The sequence below is a fragment of the Tasmannia lanceolata genome, unplaced genomic scaffold (assembly GCF_043159265.1).
Source record: "Tasmannia lanceolata isolate RefF3 unplaced genomic scaffold, GAP_Taslan_0.1 ptg000029l, whole genome shotgun sequence".
NCBI lineage: Eukaryota > Viridiplantae > Streptophyta > Magnoliopsida > Canellales > Winteraceae > Tasmannia > Tasmannia lanceolata.
In genome coordinates this window covers 10,910,344-10,936,107 of record NW_027518706.1, presented here as the reverse complement: position 1 = coordinate 10,936,107, position 25,764 = coordinate 10,910,344, and the positions used below count along the sequence as shown (strand labels likewise).

The 25,764-nt window shown below is 39.1% G+C and overlaps 2 protein-coding genes and 2 pseudogenes across 2 annotated transcripts in view; 1 reads left to right on the top strand and 3 right to left on the bottom strand.

Annotated features, from left to right (window-relative positions):
• LOC143859366 (uncharacterized) overlaps positions 1 to 20,945 on the bottom strand; it is a 56,959-nt gene extending 36,014 nt beyond the window's left edge. The window contains exons 1-2 of the mRNA XM_077370085.1: positions 20,838 to 20,945; positions 20,714 to 20,747 (exon numbers count right to left, since the gene is read on the bottom strand). The gene's annotated coding sequence lies outside the window, so the exon portion shown is untranslated. The remainder of the gene's footprint in view (positions 1 to 20,713; positions 20,748 to 20,837) is intronic.
• On the top strand, positions 617 to 10,217 carry LOC143859283 (uncharacterized). Its single transcript, XM_077369990.1, has 3 exons — positions 617 to 835; positions 9,522 to 9,617; positions 9,898 to 10,217. Exons 2-3 carry the CDS (start codon positions 9,535 to 9,537, stop codon positions 10,025 to 10,027), a joined length of 213 nt encoding a protein of 70 aa, XP_077226105.1. The 5' UTR covers positions 617 to 835; positions 9,522 to 9,534; the 3' UTR covers positions 10,028 to 10,217.
• LOC143859363 (flotillin-like protein 4) lies at positions 12,403 to 15,243 on the bottom strand (annotated as a pseudogene).
• Positions 15,278 to 17,007, bottom strand: LOC143859380 (flotillin-like protein 4 pseudogene; annotated as a pseudogene).
• Positions 20,946 to 25,764: the final 4,819 nt, after the last annotated feature.

Sequence of the window (25,764 nt, the reverse complement as noted above, 5' to 3'; positions counted from 1 at the left end):
TTCAAACAGTAGTTTATTTTGGAAAATATTATCACTGGATTTGATGAGGGGATGATCCAAACCGTCCATTAGATGGCCCACAGCCTAAATAGGCTGTGCCCCAAAAATCATTTCAATAGGTTGATCCTAACCCTCCGATCTATAGAGGGTTAGGATCAAGTGATCAACCCTCTAACATTCAAATCGGAGGGTTGGGATCAACCTATGGTGCTAGCCACAACCTATTTATATTCTATGGTGCCAGCCATAACCTATTTAGGCATCAAACCCTTAAAAAATAGATTAGCATGACAAAATCACCATCCTTTGCATTAGAAAAAAAAGCCATTTAACTAGATTAGCATAACAAAATCACCACCCTTTAAAAAGCCAAGTGACTTGAGGGAGCCCGCGGGTTGACCCGACCCGACCCGACCCATGTTTTTGCGGGTTGGGTCACCCGCGGGTTAGTTTTGACGGGTCACTAAAACTCAGACCCGTGCCCGCAAATTTGCGGATGGGTCGGGTCGACCCGCGGGCACGGGTCGCTTTTGCCAGGTCTATTTGCAATGGTCTCGAATATGACTTTCTATCTTCTTAGACACATGTTGGAGTCACTGCTTGCAACACCATCGACTTGTACGCAACCAGATCAACGGTCTAGATCCCCAACCAGTGTGCCACGTGTACGGACTGTATGTATCCTAATAGCCAGCAAAATCCTCTCACTCTCTCTCTCTCGTCTCCACAACGAAAACCATGGCTTCATGCTTTTGAAGCTCGATTAAGGGTCGCTCGCTAGGGTTTCTAGAATCTTCGATCCAGAACCCATTTCTTCTTCTTATCTCTCTCTCTGGTAACTCAATTTCATCTCTACTTTCCTTTGAATTGCAATGTTCCCTTTCTTTTCTCTTTTTGAAATCGATTCTTCAATATTTCTTCTTTTTATATACGAATTTTCTTTTCTTCTGGATTCTAATTCTTAACTCTCTTCTAATGGATGCTCTATGATTGCCAGCCATTTTTTTATTGGATATTGATAGGTTTGTCTTGAAATTAGGGTTTGTTTTTCATCGAGTACAATTCAAAGAAGAAATGCTTTCTCTTGCTTCTTTCAGCCATGTCTGAAATTAGGGTTTGTTTTCTTGGCCAAGAATGATGATGATACCATTGAAATACATACTGAAACAATGGCAAACCCTTTGAGATGATCCTTAGTTGTAATAATGGATTATATAGTAATCCAATAGAAATGAAAGAACCTCGAAATTACCAAATCAGTGCATGTTGGGCTTCCTTGATGTTGATGTTGGTCTGTCCAACAAAGATCATGAAGTTGTGTGTTTGATTTATATATAAACTCACCCTGAATATCACCATTAATGACTGTGCAGCTCATGTTTATTTGGTAGAGTGGTCAATGATGGATAGAAACCTTAGTCATTTGTACGTGAAATTTCGGCTGAGTAGTGTAATTTTGTTCAAAATCATACTTCAATAGGTGTAACTTAGCTGCTAGGTGGCCCTTGTAGTGCTTGATCAGTGCATCCAATTTCATCTTGACATTGTAAATTCGTCTCACTTAGTTTCTTTCCACGAGGGGGAATGGCAACATATCACTACTGTGATTTCATTGAAGGTCATGGAACTATTTCTATATGATCTCTTGCCTATAAGCATGCAAAGATTAAATGATCGATAGGCTTTGAACTAGGGAAGTTGTTCACATGTAAATGGGATAACGATGGGAAAGGTATATTGAGTTAATGACGAAGAGAAAATAACGTAATGGGGGTCTGTCCTTAAATTGATCCAGAGGGATACTTATTTAGTGATGCTACTGATATCCGACAGGCAAAAGCGAATCAACCATTGGAGGAGAGGACATAGTTAAGGTAGCTGTGATTGGACTGTCCATGACTAATAAAGGGGGAATAGGTTACCATTCAAAAAAAAAAAAAAAATACAAAGTGGGGTTGTACTCCTGTAGAACAAGGAAGGTTCTCTATTCGATTGGGTGGCTCCCAACAGATTGATCAATGGACATTCTTATCCCATGTATCAGATGATGAGATATGTGTCTAAGAATTCACATCTATAGAAGACGAGTTGATGGAGGAAGTGGAGTGAATGACTTAAGAGGATCAACGAACTAGTGTGCAGAGAAGGAACTAACTCTTGAAAGACAAATTTCCTAGAGATAAACAAGTCTTTGATATTTGTTCATAGTAGTGGTAGCCCTTTTGGTGAGACGAGTGACCAAGGAAAATTTATCGAACATTTTTTTTATCATAAGTAAAACGAATGACAAGAAAGTGCAATATAGACATACATGATAGCTAGCATAGAATGTAGTGAGATGCTCAACAAAAACATACAAATAGTAATAGGAGAAGGTATTAGATTAATGGGATAGACAACATTAAGGGAGATCTGAACCCAAACGTCATGAATGACATGCCTATTGGATGTAATGGTAATTTCTTTTAGTAATATTTTGAGTACAGAGGTGTTAATGTTGGAGATTGATATTTACATTATTAGAGATGGTCTTGAAAGGCCATGGAGAGACACACTCTCCTTTAACTGCTTTGATCAAGTCCCCATGTTGGATCTGTCGAAGAGATTGCAAGCCTTTATTTTGCAGAAAGACTCAGATTTTTGCCTCATAAAAGGAAAAAAAGATCTATGTTTGGCAAGAAAATCTTTCAATGAAGGTAATTCAGGAAAGTCTAGAACAGAGGTAATTTGGAATAGAATCCCTAATGAAAAGGGGTAAGAGAAGGATCTACACATTAGAATTCAGTATAGAAAATGGATTTTTGTGGAAAAAGGATAGGCTTCTCTAGCTTGCAGTTCTTGCATGTAGAGTGCTTGGGGGAGTTATAAAAATGTGAGCCATTGAGTTTGTTTAGAAAGGCAATGATGAGGGCAGACGTGAGGATCACCCGATCAATGATGGCACTTATGAGCATTAATGTCAGATGTTTCCTAATTATTTGCGATGCAAAAGGAGAGTGAGTGTGGGTGGAGCAAAAAGTTAAGACCAAAGATGATGGTGAACCGTACGTATCGAGCCAATGATGATCCTAGAGACAACACTGTAAACTGGAATGAGTTTTAATTTTCAATTATCAAAAAAATGTGTTTTATCTCTCCTAGGATACTGACAAAGGCTAAATTTGGTTTCTAAGGGTCTGATTTTTTTTGTTAGAGAATGCTTTGTTGAGTTGAGCTGAGTTGAGAATGCTTGTCAAAGTAAAAAGAAATATTAAGAAATAGCACTTCAATAGACTAAGTGGGAATTTTTCTGTTTTTTCTTTTTCTTTTTTGAAATGGCAAGTCAACTATATTAGAAACAGGGAAGACCGAGAATTTTACTGTTTTTTCTTTTGCCTTTTCCTTTCATGGTATAGGCATGCATTTGGATGCTTTCAACAATACTTTCCATGAGGACGAGTTTCATCAACTCTTGGAAGAGAGTGAGTGGGGCAGGTTCAATGCAACATGATGTGATGGTCCCGAATGAAAACTTCTGGATACTCGATGTTGTTATTAATTCCTTTTCCTAAGTCAAATATATTTAAGTTATTCAGTCTTGTTAAAGTATATGCCATATTGTAATGGTATAGATGGGTCCTATGAGATACCTGTAGGCACATCCACAACTTGGATTTTGGGAAATGCAGAATTATACTTTTGCGGTTTTGCCCCTTGTCTATATATCTGTATTTGTATTTGGGCATCATAGGCTTGTCATGATGATTAAGAACATAACTAACTGGTTAACTTTCAAAATAGAGCAGATAAAATTTCATGAAAATATGGATTGATTGGAGAGATGGATTGAAGAACCCACTAGTAGGAATATGTTCTCTGTCTCATTCATAATGAAAGATGGTATCGTGCTTGCCATACACTAATATGAAATTGCCGTTATATGCTAGGCTAAGAAAACAGATAGCAAAAACTGATGAAATCAATTGAGGATTATCCCTGGCTACTAGCCAATGTAGTGGAAGAAGCATTGGACCTGCTTTCTGAGACACAAGTATTGTTTAGCCACATTGGTGGTTGAGATGCCAAGTATGAGGCGAATTCATTGTTGCATAACGATGTCAATTGATTAGCCCTCCTGGTTGGGGACAAGTTCTCATTGGTGGCCTTGGAGAGGATGTATATATCAGCATGTTGTATATTATTTTGGCACCCATGTTCAGCTCGTTTGGGGAAACCCTCTTTTCCATTTTTGTTTTTTGTCTATCGCTATTAAATATCACCTTTACTATTACCATTAAAAAAAATATCACCTTTACTATACAAAATAAATGAATAATAAAATGAGTTACGGAATTGCCAACAATATATTGTGTGAACTCTAACTATCATATCTTACGTGACTATTTGGGCCTTATATAGAGCATACTTCAACTACTAATATGATACGGAACTGAGTGGTTATCTTTTTTTATTATCAGCATGTTGTATTTTATTTTGGCACCCATGTTCAGCTCGTTTGGGGAAACCCTCTTTTCCATTTTCGTTTTATGTCTACCGCTATTAAATATCACCTTTACTATTACCATTAAAAAAAAAATCACGTTTATTATACAAAATAAATGAATAATAAAATGAGTTACGGAATTGCCAACAATATATCGTGTGAAACTCTATCATATCTAAAGTGTATATTTGGGCCTTATATAGAGCATACTTCAACTACTAATGTGATAAGGACCTGAGTAGTTATCTTTTTTATGCCGAGTTGTATCATTTATTCAATTGGTGTTTTTAATCACCGAAGAAAATGTAATATTCAATGATTATTACTCATATTTGCACGGATTATTTGGAGCCCCTAGCACATTGACCTTCTTGGTTGCGTGCCTCTTCATGCTACAGTGTATTCCCTTGATTTATTTCTGTAACTAATGATAGTATAAGAAAGCGAAAAACGAGGGTGAATAGTGGAATGGTGGTAAATAGTGTTTGGTTTCGTGGTAGTCCTCTCAGAAAGTAGTGGAAAACGTAGGCGTGTCATTACCAATATAGAGAGTGAAGAGAGAGATAGGGAAGAGAGGGAGAGAAAGAGCGACAGAGAATAGGACAAGACCTTTTCCACCACTCTTCTACCAAAATTTTATCATTTTTGTAGAATTTGGTTGGAAGATGAGAAGAGGGGACATTAGTCCTACATGGGCGCCGCATGGGAAAAAAAGGCAATGATGATGTTTGAAACATGTTGGTGAGTCAAGTGGAGTTTCAATACAATATTGGCAACCAAACAAGGAATCAACATTCATTGGCATTTGAAATTCCAATGAATGCCGAGCGTTGGTGCAACCAAACAGGGCCCGGGGAGATTGCTCCTAGGTAGAGTGTTACTTGTGAAGGCTACCATAGCAACACTTCTAATTTACTTTGTGTCCAATTATATGATTATTTCCATTTTTTATTAAGCTAAAAAATTGCAGCAGAACTTTCTTTGCGGTTGATGTTCTCAAGTGAAAAGGGTCAATTTAGTCAACTGGGATGAAATTGGTGCTTCTAAGGGAGAAGGGCCCTGCCATTTGAAAAAAAGAAAGGGAGACACATACTTTTAATGCCTACTTCGTAAATGGTGGCGGAGTATCATCCGCTCGAAATTAGCTGATTCTTGTTTTTTAGAGCCAAAAAGGGAAAGGTGACCAGCACCTGAGTCTTGGAGAGTGGAAAAGGTTTTAGAGTTCAACAAATATTTAAGATTCAGAGCGTTTAAAGATGAACACAGTTCTTTTTCCTGTGTGGAGAGACCCCCATGATGATTGCGGGGATGATGGCGAAGTTATTGGCTGGTTTGGGTACTTTAATCTATGTGATTTTGATGGTCTTGTCATTGAAGCGGTGATAGAACATATGCTTCTTGTGACAAATCCTATATCAAGAAGAAGATGAGATTGTCCCAATGAATAATGCACAGGCTGTTACTAGCTTTGTGAAGCCATATATATAAGGGAGCCGCTGGCGCGAGTGCTTCCAGGGTGGTACAATATTGTACTAGCAGCTGCAGGACCCAGTATGTCAATAAAAAGAAGGAATTGCTTGATTGTTCTCTGATTGTGCGGCTACTAGTGAAATCATTGTGATCTTTGGGTTTTTCTGTATTGTCTTTTATCTTGTGAGTTTTGGTCTTTTGGCACATGAGAGACTTATGATATTGAAGTAATTTAATTTTGATTTTGGTTACTTATGTTCATGGTTTAAAATACCGGTTTCGGTCCCTGGGAAAACAGAAATTTCGGACCTAAATTTTGTAACACATTTTTTTTTTTTTTAAATGTCCCAAAAACGAAATTCCGAAATTTCAGACCGAAATTTGGTATTTAGCGAAAAATGGGATTTCGGGAAATTTCGGTTTCGGTCGAAATTTAAAACTATGCTTATGTTCAGGCCAATGATACTTCAGGTTTATGCTCTGGTCTTAACTCAGTGATGATGTGTAGTATATGCCATATGTTTATGACACAATTTTCATTGTTTAACATGCATAGCTTTCTTAGTACAAGTCTCTTCGATGATTAGGTAATCTCTCCATCCCTAGCCTAGGCTGTATTCCATCCCCGGCTTCTAATAAACTATCCCTTCTCAGTCCTCCCTTTCTCTTGAACAGGGGAAGGGCAGCATAGCATTAGCTTCAATTGAACAAGCTCAACCTTGAAAAAGAAAGGTGGTTGGCCGAAGAACCGCTGAACGCTTCAACTTGGCCACTGAAGAATGACTGAATCCGATGAAGTCAGCGTCACTTGGACTTTCGCCGACTGAATCCATATTACGTTACGCAACCAAGTCACCGTCACTGGTACTTTGACTAGACTATAGGTAGGTCTCAGTCGATGACGGATCGCTTCATTCTTAAGCCATGCCCCAGCAACTCCGGGTCGACCTAATGTTGATACGTGGATGAGAACAGGACGCTATATTGTTTTAGAAGTAGCGCTTTACTAGCCTTACTACGAAAATCAGTATATATAACCTTTCAGTTCTTCCATAATTTTTACTTTATGGGTCTTCCTGTTATTCTTCTGATTCTTAGTTTGAACTTTCGAATAAATCCTTAGGAAAAACGTGAAAATCTCAGTAAATGTAACTTCATTGGTCTTGTCTAAAGTTGACTCAGCCCATGTTTCAAGATTATAAGCCTTGCTCTGAAGTTCATAGTCATTACTCCAAAACCCTACCTGTATCAGGTTTTCTGGTGGCCAGTTTGTTCATTATGCTTCATGTGGCCTTGAGTAGTTGATATTAGTTTGGAAGGCTAGGATAAGTGGTTAAAATCAAGCATGACTATAGTCTGCTTCCCACCAATCCTTCATTGTTGCGTCTGTGGTAAGGTTCCATGAACACTATCTAATTTCAAAATGCTTCCCATTTTGAAATTTACCTCACCAAAACTTCTCTGCCTCCGAGATTATCGTGCAAGATAGGAATTGTTTCATAAAATTAAGGATGGAACTGCAGCGTTCCTGCAGAAGACATTTCCCTTTCAAAAACAGGATTTTCTACTGCGTGATTGGAGATGCCCTAAATATGAATACCACAATTTCAAAAGAAGACCGTTACGAACCCAAATCGGTTCACAACAGGATTGATCTTCTTAGAGGAAAGATCAGCCTCTTGTCCCACTTCGAGGGAAGGGTCAGTCCTCCTTTGTGTGTAAAACACAATTTCTGGGATAAATTTCTTCTAGATTGCTTTAGAATGGAACCTAATGAGTGCTTATATAGAACAGTCAAAGTGATTAACATAGAAAGAGATCGAGATAAATATAGAAATTGATAAATCAAAATTATCCTAATCTATCCTAACTACTAAATCTATCAGATCTTATGAGATCCAATCTTATTCTCTAACCCATACCATACAACTAATATAAAAAACCAAATTAATTTATTCTACTATAAGTGGGACCCATGTAGGCACGTACCAAAGACTTGCTTTCTGATGATGACGGGCATGAATCATGAAGCCCAAAATAGGAAATGGTCGGAAGGTAACACTACAGAAGCGGTGGAAGAGACACATAGAACACATGCCCTCACAACCCTATGCATGTTTACCACACTTCAAATGGGCATGGCATGTTTAAGGACCTCTATGCGAAGATGGGACATGTGTCCAGGAAGCCTGTCCTGAATTTTCGCAATCAAGTCAGATTCAACAAATCTGGAGATTTCCATTAATTTTTTTGGGGGGGTATGGCCTTAGTCGTGATGGGCAGATTTAACCTTTATTAATGACATCAACCACAATCTGCGAGTCTGACTCAATCCAGATTTGATCAATTTCTTTTCTTTTGGCCATACTTATCCCTTGATAGATAGCACAAATTTCTAGCGCATATATCTCATCGACATCAACATTTAGAGAGAATATTTTGGCTTTAGAGTCTCTGATTATGCATCCTATTCCAGCTCCTTCCGTTACTAGAGACGCATCAGTGCCTAGTTTGAAGCTACCTTTATAGTGAGGTTTGAAAAAATGGACCCCAAATTATTAGACCATAATTTCCTTAATGGAACTCTTTATATAACAGATAAGGAAGTCGATGTAGTGCTCAAGGTGCTTTGTAAAAGCTCTAATTAAGGCTGAATTAAAGGTTGTTAGTCAAGAGGGGAGACCTAAGGGAAAGAGATTTAGAAAACTGCCCCACCGTTGTCTCTCTTTCCTAAAGAAAAAAAATCAACCTCGACAGGGAAGAAACCAAGAAAAATAATGAAGATGGGGATATCCGAGGAACGTAATTTGTGAGGATCAAGATACATGCTATAGAAGTTTTCTATAACTTTGAGATCTAGTCTGCAAAAAAGGCGGGTGCGGATAAGCTTGCAAAAAAAGGCGCAGGAAGGAATGACAATCATCTCAGGTGTCGCTCCAACCTCCGAGTAAAGGAGCCGATAGGGCAATAGGTGGCCTTTAGCGCAGTATTTCTGCATAGAGTATTTTTTAGCCGAATCTATATAGCTCTGTAGTTTGGCATGGTGTGACTTTATTGTAAATGGTGGGTCATCTTGTCCCCATATCTGTAGTTGGTTTTTTTCATCAATAAAAGTTACCTCTTTAAAAAAATGTTATAGAAATTTTCCTTTAAAGGATAACATGGTCGTGTCGAAACGAATTCAACGGTTGAAAAATCTCTGGCTTCAATTTAATCCTGTACGCCAAATTCTCTCATCAGGTTCAAGATGAAGCCGCCAAATTCTCTCATCGGGTTCAAGATGAAGCCGCCAAATGCTTCATTTCTTAAATGATTGACATGTGGTATGTGAAAGGACAGAAAAAATAAATGCTAATGAGTTGTTTGGAATTAAATGTGATGCTTATTTCTTAAATGATCGTTAGATAATATTGAATTGATTTTGTGTATAGAATTATTTTTTTGTTGCCAAAATTTTACACTCCCATGAATACAACCAATTTTGCTATACTTTTTTCAAAGACCAATGTTTCAAACAATAGTCACCTTCTTGTGTTGCTGAATGGATCTTTCTATATCTTCTTGCCAGTTTTATAATCTTGATGCCCCGGTTGCGGAATGCTGTTCTTGCCACAGGCTTGTTAGTCTTTGCAGCTGCTGGCTTGTCATTTCCTTTCTTCATGGCGTAAGTAAGACTTTAACGAATGTTTTAAATTTTGGTTTCAGTCTCAGCCAAAAATGAAATTTCGGTGGTAATTTCAGTTTTAGTGGTAATTTCAGTGAAAATCTTCTAATTTCGGCCGAAAATTTTAAATTTCTGTCCTGGCCGAAATCCAAAAAAAAAATAAAAAAATAAAAAAATCAGTTTCGGTTTTAAATTTCAGTCCCGACTGAAATTTCGGATTTCGACCGAAATTTAAAACCATGGTTTTGTGTTCTTCTGATATTTGTGGTTGGTTTTGAAGGACGTCGAGGACGAAGCCTGTGATAGATTCCTCAAAGCCTTTACCACCACAGGCAACTTTCCGAGGCCCGTATGTGAACACTGGCTCTCGCGACATTGGACCAGATCACGGTACTTACCCAAAAAGTTGATATATCTTTTGAATCATCCACCAAAAATTTGATAATTTTTTTTATTTAACCATGGCTTCCTAAGGTAGATTTATCTGTAATATGGTTCTCATAAACCTGAGAAATATGTACACCCATTAGCTTATGTATCTGGTTAAATCCAACTTCTTTTTCTATTTATTACCAAAGGGATATATGTGGATTTTGCTTCGTTTTTTTCCTCAGTTTAATTTCTGTTCTTTTGATCTCTAAGCCAATAAAAACATTGTGCAATGAAAAAGACAACAGCAAGAGCTATGTATGAACATGATGTTGGGACCCGGGTAGAACTCGCCCTGAAAAGCTGGAGAGAACCCATTCCCTTATTAGCACATCTACATCGTTACACTTTTCCGATGTGGGACTATTTTGCTTTCGCGTGGAACCCCCCCCCAACAATCTCCCCCTCCACATGGAAGCACCGTGGACAATCTCGCCCCTCCCCGCGGCTAGAACGTGGGAACTACGAGATCTTCCCCGAGGGATATTTCCATCCTCGGAGGCTAAACTGGGGTTACCGAGATCTTCCCCGAGGGATATTCCCATCCTCGGAGGCTAAACCGCGGTTACCACGTGCCCGGCTCTGATACCACTTGTTGGGACCCTGATAGAACTCGCCCTCAAAAGCTAGCTATTAAGGGGAGCGAGCCCATTCCCTTATTAGCCCATCCACATCGTTACATTTTTCCGATGTGGGACTATTTTGCTTTCACGTGGAACCCCCAACACATGATTCAGGCCGAAATTTATGAATCTTAGGATAAAATTATGAGTTCACTATCACAACAGAACCTTGGGTCCGGTAAGTTTGATGAAGACCATTGATTTGGTGGATCCCATGAGCAATCTTTTGATCTTGGTACCACGATACATGCATGATTGATCTGCAAGATCAACACCTTTGTGTTCGGGTAGTGAATTCATAAATCTCTACTTATGTAAAATAAATTCCAACCTGTCATCAAGAATTACCACGATCAACAAAATTTTGACTTGAAAAAAAAAATATATATTTCCATGAATTATGAAATATAATAATTTCTAAGAAAACACATTCCATGAAAAATAAAATTCAATGGACTAGGAAACAAGGAAAATTTTCTAGTTTGAAAAAATAATCCATGGAGAATGAGTTTACCAAGCACTGGAAAGTTGATTTTCCATGGAAAAATCAATTAAAAAAAAATCCCCTATTTTCAAACGAAATCATAGGGATTATTTTAAACACTTTCATAACTTTCAAAGATTAACAAGGAAATATTTTGCAAATTACAGATTTATAGTATAAATTTCAAACGAATAGGTTGAAATTAAGGATTACTTGAATTTTCAACTAAAATCTAGGCTATGTTTAGCGGCCTTGAAAAAATATTCCACGGAGTATTCATAGGCCCAACTGTGTAAGAGCTGCTATTAAGGAGTAAAGGAGAGAGAGAATTCATTTAAGAACTACCTAAAAGAAAATTTCTATTTAGAATTAGTTTTGGGTGATGATATTTTCACCCCCTTACATAAAAATCATCTCCATATGATCATCCTAATATTCCACGGAATATTTTTTTTTGTTGTTGCCAAACATGTCCAGTTTATTGTGAGACCCTGTTTGGATTGCAGGATTTTTTGGGAAAAAGTTGGATGGAAAAATATTTCTAAATTTTCCTACTTTATTTTATCTCAAGGATGTTGTTATGGTGGAGCCAGTGCTACAGCTGCTAAACCATTAACCATTCATTGCCATTTGAAGTTCAGACTAGAGGGGAACAGTATTCTGTCTCCAAAGGTACATTGTTAGAGGTGGAAAAGTGTTTGACGAGAGGGTAAGCAGATGAAAATTTGCTTATATTTGATTTGACATTATAGTTTTAATAAATTTGTTGTGTACTTCTTTGTGAAAGACCCAATTACACCAAAAGCTTAGGACGACAGAATTGGTGGTATTTAATCATCTATACTTCAACCAACCAAACACCCCCCACTACATCTGCACGATACGTAAGGCCCTGGTTGTTTTGGATTTTGGAAATCGATTGGGAGTCCCAGACTGATTATTGGACTCAAATTTATGTTTAGCTTTGAGTACAATAATCAGTTTTGGACTCACAATCGGATCTCAAAATTAGAAATAAACAGGGCCTTAATGTAGCTATAAAGAGAATTTAAATTATTTTTACTAGTTAGACATGTTTTTATCTATCATTATCAGCCCTCATTTTATTCCTATCCACTAACTGGCTATTACATTCCCACTCAGCAACTTTTAATTTCTAGCTGTTTTTTTTTTTCGTTCTAAAATAACTTCCACTCAGTGCATTCGTAATTCCACTAGTATACATCCAGCCAACTAAATACAGAAACTCTTAAAAACCCAACTAAAATAGCAACCAAGTAGAATCAAAATCTAGAGAACATGCTACAAAAAATGTAGAAAAGATGCAAACTAAATTTCTACTCTTTTGTTCTTCTATATCAAGATAAGAAAGAAACTATCTGACTAAACATTTAACTCCCACGAAATCAATAAAAAAATGAAAAATAAAATAAAATAACTGATGAATCATTAATCATTCTGATGAATCTTCTAGCGTGCCCATCCATGCCGGAGGCAGCATTCCCGTCTGCTCGTGCACTGTCTTAAATAATGGCGGTAACATCTTATACACGCCCGCCACTTCATTCATACCACCACCCGCAACCTCACCGCCATTGCCATTAGTCCAAACACTGATCTTTGGTTGTAATCCTTGTATGGCCCCAGCATTGATCTTAGCCATCTCTTGAAACAATCCCCCATTGATCATCAAGTAATCCTTCAAGTTCGCATAATTTCCATCTAAGGCCTTGAGCAATGTGTTAACATAGACGCCCTGTGCCTGCGCGAGTGCCACTACTCCCTCTGCCTCCTTTTGCTTTGCGTAGAGCTCCCCTAAAGCCGTTTGCTGATGAGCGAAGAGGGCTGCCTCTGCGGCCACTCGGCGGGCTTCGGCCTCCTTCTCCCTCTGATAGAGCTCTGCCTCTGCAGCCTTTTGCTTCTTGTAGAGCTTCCAATTTGCCTCTTGCACCTGTTTTTTTATAAACAAAATTCAAAGATGAAGGAGGTATTTGTATACAAGCTAAGAAGGGCTCTATATGCAAATAAAGTTTTGTAAAGCTAATAATTTTTACAAGGCCCTTCCAAAAACCCAGCTGCAAGGGCGCCCTTCCGTTTAGCACTCTATTTGCAAATAGAACATTGAGGTCTCTTTGGAGGCCATTACTATATCATCTATACTATACTTACAGTTTACTTTTTATATAGCAAATAAAAAGGCTAGTGATATTTGCACTGCAATTTATGTTTCAATAATTGTACAATCTCAACTTGTCTTTTCATTTTTAATTAGCTTTTACCAGCATATTGGGAACTATAATAACTTTTGATCACTGATTAAATAACAAAAGACAAGCTGAGTTTGTGCAATTATCACAACATGGTAGTACCAATATAAATAGCATTAAAAAAATCCATAGAGAACTGAAGAGAAAAGGTAACAGGGGTGGTTGACTAGAAAGGGTGGAACATAATTTCAGGCCCTGTATGGATTGCAGGAAAGTTTAGAAAGGGTGGAACATAATTAACCAGAATCATATTATTCACCTCTAAATCATGGAAAGAAAAAACTTAACCAAGAAAAATAACTGCATCAGAAATTTTTACTTGCAATCCAAACAGAGCTACTAATTTTATTCTTAAGCGAAGGCCTAGGTAGGTTGGGAAGAAGGCAAACCAAAAGGGGATGAAATAACAACATCGAATGATAAATTAACAAAATCATACTTACCTTGGTCTCTTACTCAACAGTAGCCTTGCTAAGAAACTCAGCCTTTAGCTTCTCTGTCCGAGTTAAAGCATTCCTACTCTCCACCTCCCTCTGCAACTCAGACTCTCTAATAGCCACCGCCTTCGCAGCCTCAACCTCCGCCATCTGTGCCTGTTGGGCCCACGAAGCCTTCTTCGCCAACTCAGCATTCGTCTTTGCCACATCAGCCTCCATTTGGTTCTCAAAAATCTCTACCTCAGACTTCACCTTAATCTCCTCTTTCTTCCCTTCCCCTTGCCTATTCGTAGAGAAAATCTTTGTCTCCGCATCAATCTTCGCCGCATTCTGCTTGGTCTGCCCCTCCCTTAGCTTAGACCCAATCTCCCCTTTCATCCTAGCCTCGGCCACATCCACCTTGGCTTGGTTCGCAGCTTCCATCTGGGTCTTTTGCCCCAAGTAAGAAAAGTACTCATGGCCTTGAACATCCACAAGTTGCTTAACATTCGCGTTATAAATCAACAACCCAAATTGGTTCAATTCGAGCTGGACTTTCTCAAGAACTTTTTGTTTGAATTCTTTGGTACCTGTTAGAATATGTGAGATCTTCATCAGCATGCATTAGATTAGAAGATTTGACAATTTTATTATAATCAAACGTATATCAATTTTTAATCCACATATGTTTGAGAGAGCATGTTAGAGCATGTTACCTTTGAAAATTTGGTCCATGGTCATGGACGCGGCGACGACACGGGTCCCGCCTTCAATTACGCCTTGAACGAGCTCCGTGACATGCTTGGAGAGCTTGTTATGGGAGGACATGAGCTTGGCGTATTTGAGAAGGCTTTCATGGTCCTCGACCCGCGGGCCAATGGTGAAGACGGCGGGGAGGATGAAAGGTAGCTTCTCCACGCTCATGGCTTGTACTTCGAAGGTATAATTTACTGGGGAGATTTCGATGACAGTATACGATTGGCCGGGAAGGACCCATGCTTTCTTGGCTAGCTTGATATCCTTAATATTGAAACCAGTGATGACTAGGTACTCACTAGCCTTGGCTACTTTGTACCACCACACCATGGTTGGAAGATGAAGAAGAAGAAGAATAAAAGGTGATGTGAAGATGTGAAGGACAAGAAGAAGGGAACAAGAAGGTGGTTTCTTAGATGGAGAGTGAAGAACGTCTAGGTTTGTTATATTTTTTTTGTTTGATACACGACCCATATTTATAGAATAAAACCCATACTCTCCCACGTTTCCTCTTTCTATTTAAACTCCACCGCTAATCTAACTAGAATCAGGCTTCCCAACTTAACATAACTCTTACCATGTTTCCTAATAGAAGGAGGACTAAGAAACCAAAAGGAAAATAAGAAACCGCCCATCACAAAACCGGTTGTGGATAAGTCTCTTCTCTGATAAATCTCGGGTCGGGTTTTTTTACGTTGACGCAATTTTTTAAGGAAAACTCTTGTTTGGCAAGGCAACTCAACTCATAAGAAGTAGAAAAACTCAAGCATGGCAAACTAATAACTAGTCCAAAGAGAATAAATTGATGCATTACCAAGTGAAAATGATTATACTTATATGAGATAAACAACAAACTATTTAGTGCATTAACTATTTAGTTGAAACTTGAAGCCCTAGAGCTAAAGGGGGGAAACGAACAGAAGATGGAAAGAGTCCCTGTGATTGCGTGCATGCGTGAGTTTTACTTTTAAGTTTTCACTTTTAAAATAACAAAGTTTTAGAAGAAAAAAAACATACTATAACTTAAGTAACTCGGGTCGGGTCGGGTCGGATCGGGCCCCTTCAAACCCGGCTCGACCCGAGATTCATGCGGGCTTTTGGATCGTAGACCCGGCTCGACCCGAGAACCGAGAAACATGAACCCAACCCAAGCTAATTTCGGGTCGGGTCAATGCGGGTCGGGTTTTACCCCACCCAAGTTGCAGCCCTAACTTGAACCTACCCTATTCTACTTTTAGTGAGAGGGACATTCAATTTATGATAATAACCCTCTAAATTAACCACAATCATATTATTTCCCTCTAAATATTGGAAAGAAACAACTTCCCAAGAAAATACATTTCATCAGAAATGTTTTCCTCGCAATCCTTATAGAGCCTAATTTTATTCTTAAGCAAGGCCTAGGTTGGGAACAAGGGAAAACAAAAGGGGTTGGAATATCATTTTTCAATGATAAGATAACAAAATCATACATACCCTGGTCTCATACTCAACACTAGCCTTACTAAGTAACTCAGCCTTCAGCTTCTCTGTCCGAGTTAAAGCATTCCTCCTCTCCACCTCCCTCTGCAACTCAGCCTCTCTAATCGCCACCGCCTTTGCCACTTCAACCTCCGCCATATGTGTCTGTTGGGACCACGAAGCCTTCTTAGTCGCCAACTCAGCATTTGCCTTTGCCACATCAGCATCCCTCTCGTTCTCAAAAATCTTCACCTCGGCCTTCACCTTAATCTCCTCCTTCTTCCCCTCCCCTTGCCTTTTCGTCGAGAAAATCTTTGTCTCCGCATCGATCTTCGCCGCATTTTGCGTGGTCTGCCCCTCCCTTAGCTTAGACCCAATCTCCCCTCTCATCCTAGCCTCAGCCACATCCACCTTGGCTTGGTTCACAGCTTCCATCTGGGTCTTTTGCCCCAAGTACGAAAAGTACTCATGGCCTTGAACATCCACAAGTTGCTTGACATTCGCGTTATAAATCAACAACCCAAATTGGTTCAATTCAAGTTGAACCTTCTCAAACACTTCTTGTTTAAAATCTTTGGTGCCTCTGAAGATTTCCTCCATTGTCATGGATGCGGCTAGGACGCGGGTCTCTCCTTCGATTACGCCTTGAACGAGCTCTTTGACGTGGTGGGATAGCTTGTCGTGGGACGACATGAGTTTGGCGTATTTGAGAAGGCTATCGAAGTCGTCTCCTCGTGGGCCGATGGTGAAGACGGCGGGGAGGAGGAAGGGGAGCTTCTCGGCGCTCATCGCTTGGACATTGAATGTGTAGTTTACGGGGGAGGAGATATCGAATACGGTGTAGGATTGGCCAGGGAGGATCCATGCTTTCTTGGCTAGTTTGATATCCTTAATTTTGTAGCCAGTGATTACTAAGTACTCAGTTGCCTTGGCAACTTTGTACCACCACACCATGGTTAGAAAATGGTCGTGATATCCTTTCCCAACAAAAAAAAGGGCGGCCAGTGCACGAGACTCCTTTCCCAACAAAAAAAAGGGCGGCCAGTGCACGAGACTCCCGCCATTGCGGGGTCTGGGGAGGGCTAGATGTACGCACCAACGGTTTGGATCATCCTATGATGCGGGCCATACTGTACTTTTAATAAAGTGAGGAGTGCCCTCATCAAAAGACAGTAGTGCTGATAACATTTCCCAAAAAAAAAATGCATATACCTAAAGCACATACTGTATTTTTTTTTTAAATCACTGGTGCCCAACTTGTTAAATCTAAACCGTTCATTTGTTGGGCCCCAACTTAATAGACCTTGCCCATAAAATCATCCCTATAGGATGATCCTAACCATCTGATATGTGAACCACTATTGATCGAAGAGTTGGGATCATCCTATGAAGATTGTTTTTGGCGAAAGGCCTATTTAAATTGGGGCCTAACAAATGAACGGTTTGGATCTTTGAAAAGGTGGGGCCAATGAATTTGTTGATAAATACGTGTTATATACGACCGTACATAGATGCAAGTATTTTCTTTTTTTTAAAAATAAAATAAAATAAAAATAGAGTGGGACTTACCTTCTTCAAAGATCTAAACCATTCAGTTGCTACGGGGCATATACTTTTCTAAAATGTATTGGGCCACACCTTGTTAGGCGATCCAATTCATTCATGTGTTGGCCCCAATGTGAATAGGGTGTGCCCCAAAAATAATCTTCGATGATCTAATGAACTACACCGCATCGAAATCTCCACTGATAGGAAGGTTAACACATGAATTGTATTTACTCGTGTCTTATTCTAGTGAACACATGATTGGATGTAGTTTACGAAGCTTTGTTCTTGCTAATCAAAACCTTGTGCCTTTCAAAATAAACAAGGCATTAGGTACATAAATTGAAACTTTTGCCTCTTCATGAGGCATTCAGCCAGACAAGGATATCAAAAACTCCCATACACATACGATAACTGTGATGCAATCTAACACATGGATCACCTAACTCTTCATGCGGACTTAACACCCTTGTCGATGTAGTTTACGAAGCTTTGTTCTTGTTAATCAAAACCGTGCGCCTTTCAAAATAAACAAGGCATTAGGTACATCAATTGGAACTTTTGCTTCTTCATAAGGCATTCAAGCACATTAAAATTCCCACATACAACCTAAAATGTAAGAAAGGGTTTTTAACTACTCTATACGGACGAAAAACAAACTCAACATCCCTAGAGACCGAGTGCGACAAAAGAAGATCCCCCACCCCCCATCCACCCATCTTTTTAAGCTCCTCCAAAGCCATACATGTTCAAGTAGTCGTTGTGATGACCATCAACTATGCTTCCATGATTCCCAACGATGGAGTCCCACCAAGCATCCAATGTCACTGCAACACATCTGCAAAAACGCACACCAGTGATAGATAGCTCTCCGTCGCCAATGTCAATATATGCAACATTTTCTTCAACCACAATTACAGACATGTTACTTTCTGATTTCAGACTCAACCATGTCTCAAAAAATTCATTAAACACAGATTAAATAACTAGGAGGTAGCAAAAACCTAAACAGCATACACGCATAGGATGTGCTCTAGTTGCATTGTAATTCCATTTACCTGTTCATTTTCAATCATATCAGTCCTCAATAAAATGGTCATTAATTTTATTCACACCCAAGTTTCACTTTAACCACATTGTATATGAGCCAACCATGGGGCACTCATGCCAACCTTTTCATCATATCATGCAGTGAGAAACAACATGACAAACCCACTACTTATTTGTATTGGAGAAAAGGTTATTGAAGAACTTTTGTGTAAACAAAATATTCCTAATAGCATGTATCACTTAACAAGTGGCATCCTAAATGCTGGAACACCGATGAAGAAAATGAACATGTGAGGTCCATGTCGTTTTATCTAAAGTGTAGAGGCCCCATGCAGTGTCCACTAGTTAACTCAGTCTACTCCAGTACCCTTGCTCACTAACACATCAGGGACCTTTCGCATTTCAAATTACATTAAAACACATCCACAGCTTGTGATGCTAATAGTAACACATCCTTAACATTAGGAAACATTCTAAGAAAGGATAATTTATGCATCAGTCAAAACTACTGCTCTAACGGATGTGATCGTATCATTCATATCACTGACTAAATACATAGTCTCCGATATCAAACTAGGGTTTGAAGTGCACCAAGTCACCAAGAATGTGGTTGGTCGCTCCAGTCCATGAGGAACTTGATGAGATTGCAGGCAAAATGTTAGCTAGAGAGAGCGCAAGGATACGAAGCCAACAAAGTGTCAAGGTTGTCCAAACAAGCCTCCTAATATCGGCACATGAATCCAACGGAAGCCCAAAACAATAATACAATAACTAATGAAATAAACTAAACTGGAAGTCGAAAATACTAACTAGTAAATAAATATGCCTTATTGGAACTGACAACCAGAACAAACAAGGATGGCGAATTGATAAGGACAATAACTGAATGAATGGATGACGCACAAGTGTGTGTGTGTGTGTGTTTAGAGATTTTATTACGAGTCAATAAACCTTGTAATCGAGATGGTCTTACGACCCAGATGGTCAATACAAGGAATTAGTCTTACAGAAATGTAGGGGACGCAGTGAACCATATCTCTCGATGGGGAAGAAAATCAAAAAGCTCTACGCGCTCTCTTGCAACATCAACCCTAGCTAACATGTCGGCCTCTGAATTTACAGATTTTCTAACATGCTGGAAGGAGATAGAAGAAGCCCCACCCGCTCTTGAATCTTTTCTATCCACTGGGCAATTCTCCAGGGATGAGGGTGACTTCCCTTGAACCATCTGATGGCATTGAAGGAGTCGCCCTTCACAATTGTACGATCCAACAGCTTACTGCCGATTATTCTAATCCCAAATAGAATCTTCTTAACGTCCGCTTCATTTGAATCTGCAATCCCAATAGGATCCGAGAATGTCCACCTTGTCGCTCCATTATCGTCTCTAAGAAGATCCTCAACTCCTGTTGACCAGGGATTCCCCCATGTTGGACCCATCAAAGTTCAGTTTCAGCCCATTTGGGCCAGGGGTTCACATTCCCCACAATGGGACAACCACCTGTTCAGTACTAGCACAAATCTCTTTCCACACTTACCCAGGATATAGTTAAAGGGAGAACCTTTGAGAAGATAAATTAGGGGCTTTTAAAGAACTCTTCTGAAAACCCAATAATTCCTTTCCTTCCATAAAACCCATAACGTATCTAGATGCAACTTGTTCCATGGATGCACATATGCATGTGTGAAATACAGATTACATGTAATAGCCAATCAACAAGCTCTGCTTTTAATTTATGTATCAATGTAAAGGAGTAAACCCACGTATAAGGATGCCTTGCAGTTAAACATTTTCTTAGTTTCTAGTTTCCACATGCTGAGCGAGCAAAAATATAAACCCATAATTCCCTTTCTCCTCAATCACAAACGGAAACGTAAAACCACGATCTTCAAACTCTATCATAAAGTAAAACAAAATTACCCTTTACTTTAACGTCAAGATAGAAATCCCCAAAGAAAAACAAACTCCAAACCCTAGAGAAGTAAAATCAGAAACTTCAAACCCTAGCCCGGTAATTTAAGAATAGAATCACTGGAAAAAAAAAAAGTAAATTTACAGGCATACCTAAATCGGCTCCTGCGAGAATGGAACAGGAGTCCTAGACGAAAATAAAAATGTTGCAAATTAGAAAATAATGAATGAAAAATAGGAAAAGAAAGAAGAAAATGGGAAAGCAAAATCGTCAAACCTGTAAACCCTAGCTTCGGAGAAAAACCCTCAGGATGGAGAGAGACTATAAGAACGGCAGCGATCCTTTGATTTTCGTTGGACGGCTTGGATTTAGAGAGAGAGACTATGGTAATACTAATCTGGGCTTTGAGGTTGGTTACCTTAATGGATCGTAGAATAGATTGGGCTTCAGCCCATTTCTAGGCCCAAAGTTGCGTGGCTTCTTTCAATTTGGAAAATTATGAGTGCAACTCGGGCCGGGTTACAACCCTTGTCCAACTTGAGGTAAGAATGCTTCAACAGTTCAACCCTAACCCAACTCAACCCAACCCAAATCTAGGTTTGAGGAGGGTTAACCCTAACCCAACTTGCCTTTTAAGATCTCAACCCTAACCTAACCTTTTTAACTTGGGTAAGGTTGGGTTCGGGTTGGCACCGTAAAAAAAAAAGGGCAAAAATACAAAAACCTTTTTGTTTCCTTAGAATGGCAGAACTTTGCAAGAAAAAGAGATATGGGGTCTGGCTTGGGTCAAGTGAACTAGCCTAAGGCCTAAACCTTAACCCAACTAAGAATTAAATCTGGAATATTGTGTCTACCACTTACCCAACGGGGGTGCACACTTCTTTCTTGCACGAAGACTTCAGAGGCAGCTAATGTAGCCAATTTGTTCTTTCGTGAAGTAGCTCGCTCGGATCGTGACACTAAGTTTCTTAGTCATTTTGGTAGACTCTATGGAGGAGGTTCGATGCATCCCTATAGTGCCATCAGCACTTTCCACCCACAAACTGATGGTCAAACAGAGATTGCAACAAGCCTGTACTATGGGATCTGTCTCTTGCTCAGGCTGAGTTTGGTTACAATAGTATTGTGAATAGGGCCATAGGAAAGTCACATTTTCAGATTGCATACTGATAGATGCCAAGACATCCATTAGATTTGGCTAATGAATCGTTGCCCACTGGTGCTAATACAACAAAGGAATGTTTGGTTGATACAATCTAAGGAATTCAGATAGATGCTGTGAAGCAACTGGAAGACTCTTTAACACCAAGTACTAAAAAGCCACAGGTAAGTACAAACAACTTAAGGTGTTCAAAGATGGTGACATGGTAATGGTCCACCAAACAACTTAAGGTATTCAAGGAGGGTGACATGGTGATGGTCCACCTTAAGGAGCGTTTCCTATGGGTACTGATGCAGGCGGCATTGCGGAAGCGTAATCAATCTTTAAGATCTGTCCAGATTTGGCTAGATATTAACTGGATCTATGCAAAGATATGTACATTGTGGCTTTATATAGAACAAGAGCAAGAAAGAAACTGAAAATGCTTAAATTTGGAAATGTTTTTGGAAAAATCTTACAAATCTGAAATTGATGTGCTGTAATGAGCAGATCTAATGCCGAATTCTCCAACACTCTTACATAATTATTCAAGCAAGTGTCACAGGAAGAATTCTAGAAACTTCTAGACATATCTAGAATAACGTAGAAGATCCCGGAATGACCAAGAATGTTCTAAGCATCTCTAGAATTATGAAGAGTACTCTAGAATCTTCTAGACCCTTTAGAATTATGTAGATTATTCTAGAACCTTCTAGAACTTGGTAGAAGGGTAGAAGGCTCTAGAAGTGGGAATGTGTGAATATTCTAGAAGTGTGTTAGACATTTTGTAAAGAATATACTTGAAATATCTAAGAAAAATCTAGAGAAAGAAGTATGTAGAAAGGGATCTAGAATGATCCCTCAAGGCCTATAAAAGGATAAGAGCCCCTCATTTGTATACTACCTCAGAAAGTTGTATGCTTTCTTCAAGTAATAGAAGCTCTCCTGCTTAACATTGTGTGTGTTCTCTTTGTCTAAGTGTTGCTCTAGTTGGGTAGAAAGCTGACTTGTGCTAAGCATTGGGGTGCTAAGTGCAAGTGTCGCACGGTTTTAGCTAACGAAATTGCTAAGCCCGTGACACAGGGGAATGCAAGTGTTTAAATCCTCCAGTGATTGCGAACTGATCTCGATCAATGCGTGTTCTTGCATTCATCAAGGAATGATAGATGAGATCTAGAAAAAGGGTATTACACTAGCCTACAATTCCATTTTCTCAAAGAACATATACAATAATAAAGAAGAGCCGCCAACTCTCTCTCTCTCTCTCTCTCTCTCTCTCTCTCTCTCTCTCTCTCTCTCTCTCTCTCTCTCTCTCTCCAAATAAGAGCAACTCTCTAATCTCACAAATCTCAAAATCAGAGTCTAAGTGAAAAATGAGGTGAGATGGGCTTTCTGTATATAGATAGCCCTTACAACTTCTCTCAACCAACATAACTACCAATGGTAAAAAGACTAAGAATGACATGTTTATAATTAGCAAAAGACTCCTTTTCAAAAAAATAATTAACAAAAGACTAACAAGGAGTAGAGGCATATGGATACCGATATGCAACTGGAATACCTTTTTCGGGGTATCAGTAAGGGCAAGGTGCTTCTTTTTCGACTTGGTTGACCAAATCTCTCACCGGAGATGGTTCAGCTAATAGCCAAGCCGATGTGCCCATCAGGTACCTTCACAAATTGAAGAACAAGAAATATGGACCCTATAAGATACTGACGAAAATCAATGACAACGCCTATGTGGTCTATCTTCCTGATGACAAGTCAATTTCCTCCAACTTAGACGTTGCTAATCTGTATGAGTACACCTTGCACTTGAGTAATCAGGACTGAACTTGAGGACAAGATTCATTCAAGCATGCACTTGAGTAACTGGATCTAAACTTGAGGATGGGTTTCATTCAAGCAGAGAGGACTGATGTAAGATGAGTTTTAATAACTTCAGAATTCCTACTTATAAGTAAGTTAATCTCATTCTAGTCATAGTTAGAATTCCTAATTCTAACTAAGAGTCCTTAGTTATAGTTAGTAGTTGAGTTTGAGCTAGTAATGCAGTTTGTGTTTAAGAATGAAGATGAGTTTGAGTGAAGTTAGGAAAAGGAGAGAAACTCTAACTATTGGGCGTGTCGTGTATGAAACAGATTTTCAATGAATAAGAATTGCTTATTTAGTTTTTCCTTGTGGATTCAAGGTTTTTCTTTCCAAGGGACGGTGATCTTACCTTTTGCTGCTTCCGCTACACCAAATATTGATTATTGAATGAAGTACGTCTTGTGGTGATTGGGGCCATTGATATGGTGGGCCACTTATTGCCTTTGGTATAATGTATGACCAAGATTGGTTTCACTTTGGATAGGTATTCAAATTGCATGTATGGAGGTGTACACATCCATGGTACAATTTTGGGGGAAATTTTGTTAAATTATGTGGTGTTTTGCCCTATTCTTCCAAGGAAAAATATGGATGAGTAATAGTACACTGGCGTGAACTACTTTTTCAATGATCCCATACCATTCATAAGTTTATCTCTACAACAGGAATAGGCCGTGCCCCTAAAAAGCTCTCTACTGGGTGAAACTTTGCATTAGTTTTATGCTTGCCATATGCCTTAGTTCAACGCACTAAGGCTTTGGCAGCCACGAATTTTTTTTACCTATTCACGCACTAGAGGGATATCATTGTACATTAAAAATCCATCAATGTGTTAATTAAAGTTATTTTTTCACGTGTAATCAAATAATGTAATGTTAGAAATTTTTGAAAAAGCCTTTTATTTACCAACAATTTAGGAAAGGAAAATGATTTCAGCACTCCATTGTTTTGATAAGATGCACGCAGCAGCTCTTTGTTTAGTATGTAAAAGGCTTTTTCAGATATTTGAGATCTGTAAAATCCTTCTGACAGCCCTTTAAATAATTCACGCATCTTATCAAAACATTGCAGTTTTGATATCAAATATAGGAAATTCCTACAATCCAAATAGGGCATGTTTGGCAACCATGACAAAAAATTTCTAATTTTTTTTGTAATAGATTTTATATGGTGTGTCCGGTATTTTTCAATAGGTACTTTCCGGCCCACTTCATAGGATGATTCAAATTTTTGATTTGCTGAGCCACAATATGAATATGTTTTGCTCTAAAAATCATTTATGCAGGATGATCATATCTCTACGATCTATAGACTGCACACTACGGAATGGTTTTTATTTACATTGTGGCCCAATAAATGAACGGTTCGGATCATCTTATGGAGTGGGCCGTATAGTAAGATTTGAAAAAAAAATACGGCTATATATAGACATATGGCTACTGTTACTTTGCATTATTTTATTATTCCACGATATCACCCGAAGAAAAATGATCCCAATCATTAATAGGGGTGCAACTCGGGTCGGGTTGAGGCCAACCCGACCCCAACCCGAGCAACCATTTACTCAACCTGAACATGAATCCAACCCGAGTTCAACCCGACCCAACCTGAGATTTTAAGCTTAGAAAAATAAAAAATTATTAAAAATATCGGGTTTCACTTGGGTCGGGTTGCTCAAGCCTTCAACCCGAACCCGACCCGAACTCAACCCAGGTAGAGGAAACACAACCTGAACCCGGCCCGGCCCAGACTCAACCCAACACGACTTTTTTTTCCCGGTTGAACCCGACAGGTTCGGGTGGACCCGACCCGAGTTGCACCCCTAATATTCATTTATGGGCCTTAAGGAAGGAGTGATAGTAATATCTGGTAATGAGTTTTTATGTGGTGTAAGCCCATATAGTCCTGTATATTTCAAAAGGTACTGTACAGATTACACCACAGGATGATCCAAACCACCCGATGGACCACAATGCGAATAGGATGTGCCCAAAAAAATGATTTCCATAGGATGATCCTAGCCCTCTGTTCTATAGAGGAACCGGATAATATGGAAACCTGTATAGATCATAAGGTTGGGATCCTCCTATGGAAATGAGGTTTTTGGGAACAACTTATTTACATTGTGGCCCATCAAATGGACGGATTGGCTCATCTTGTGGAGTAATCTGTACGGTACTTTTTCAAAAA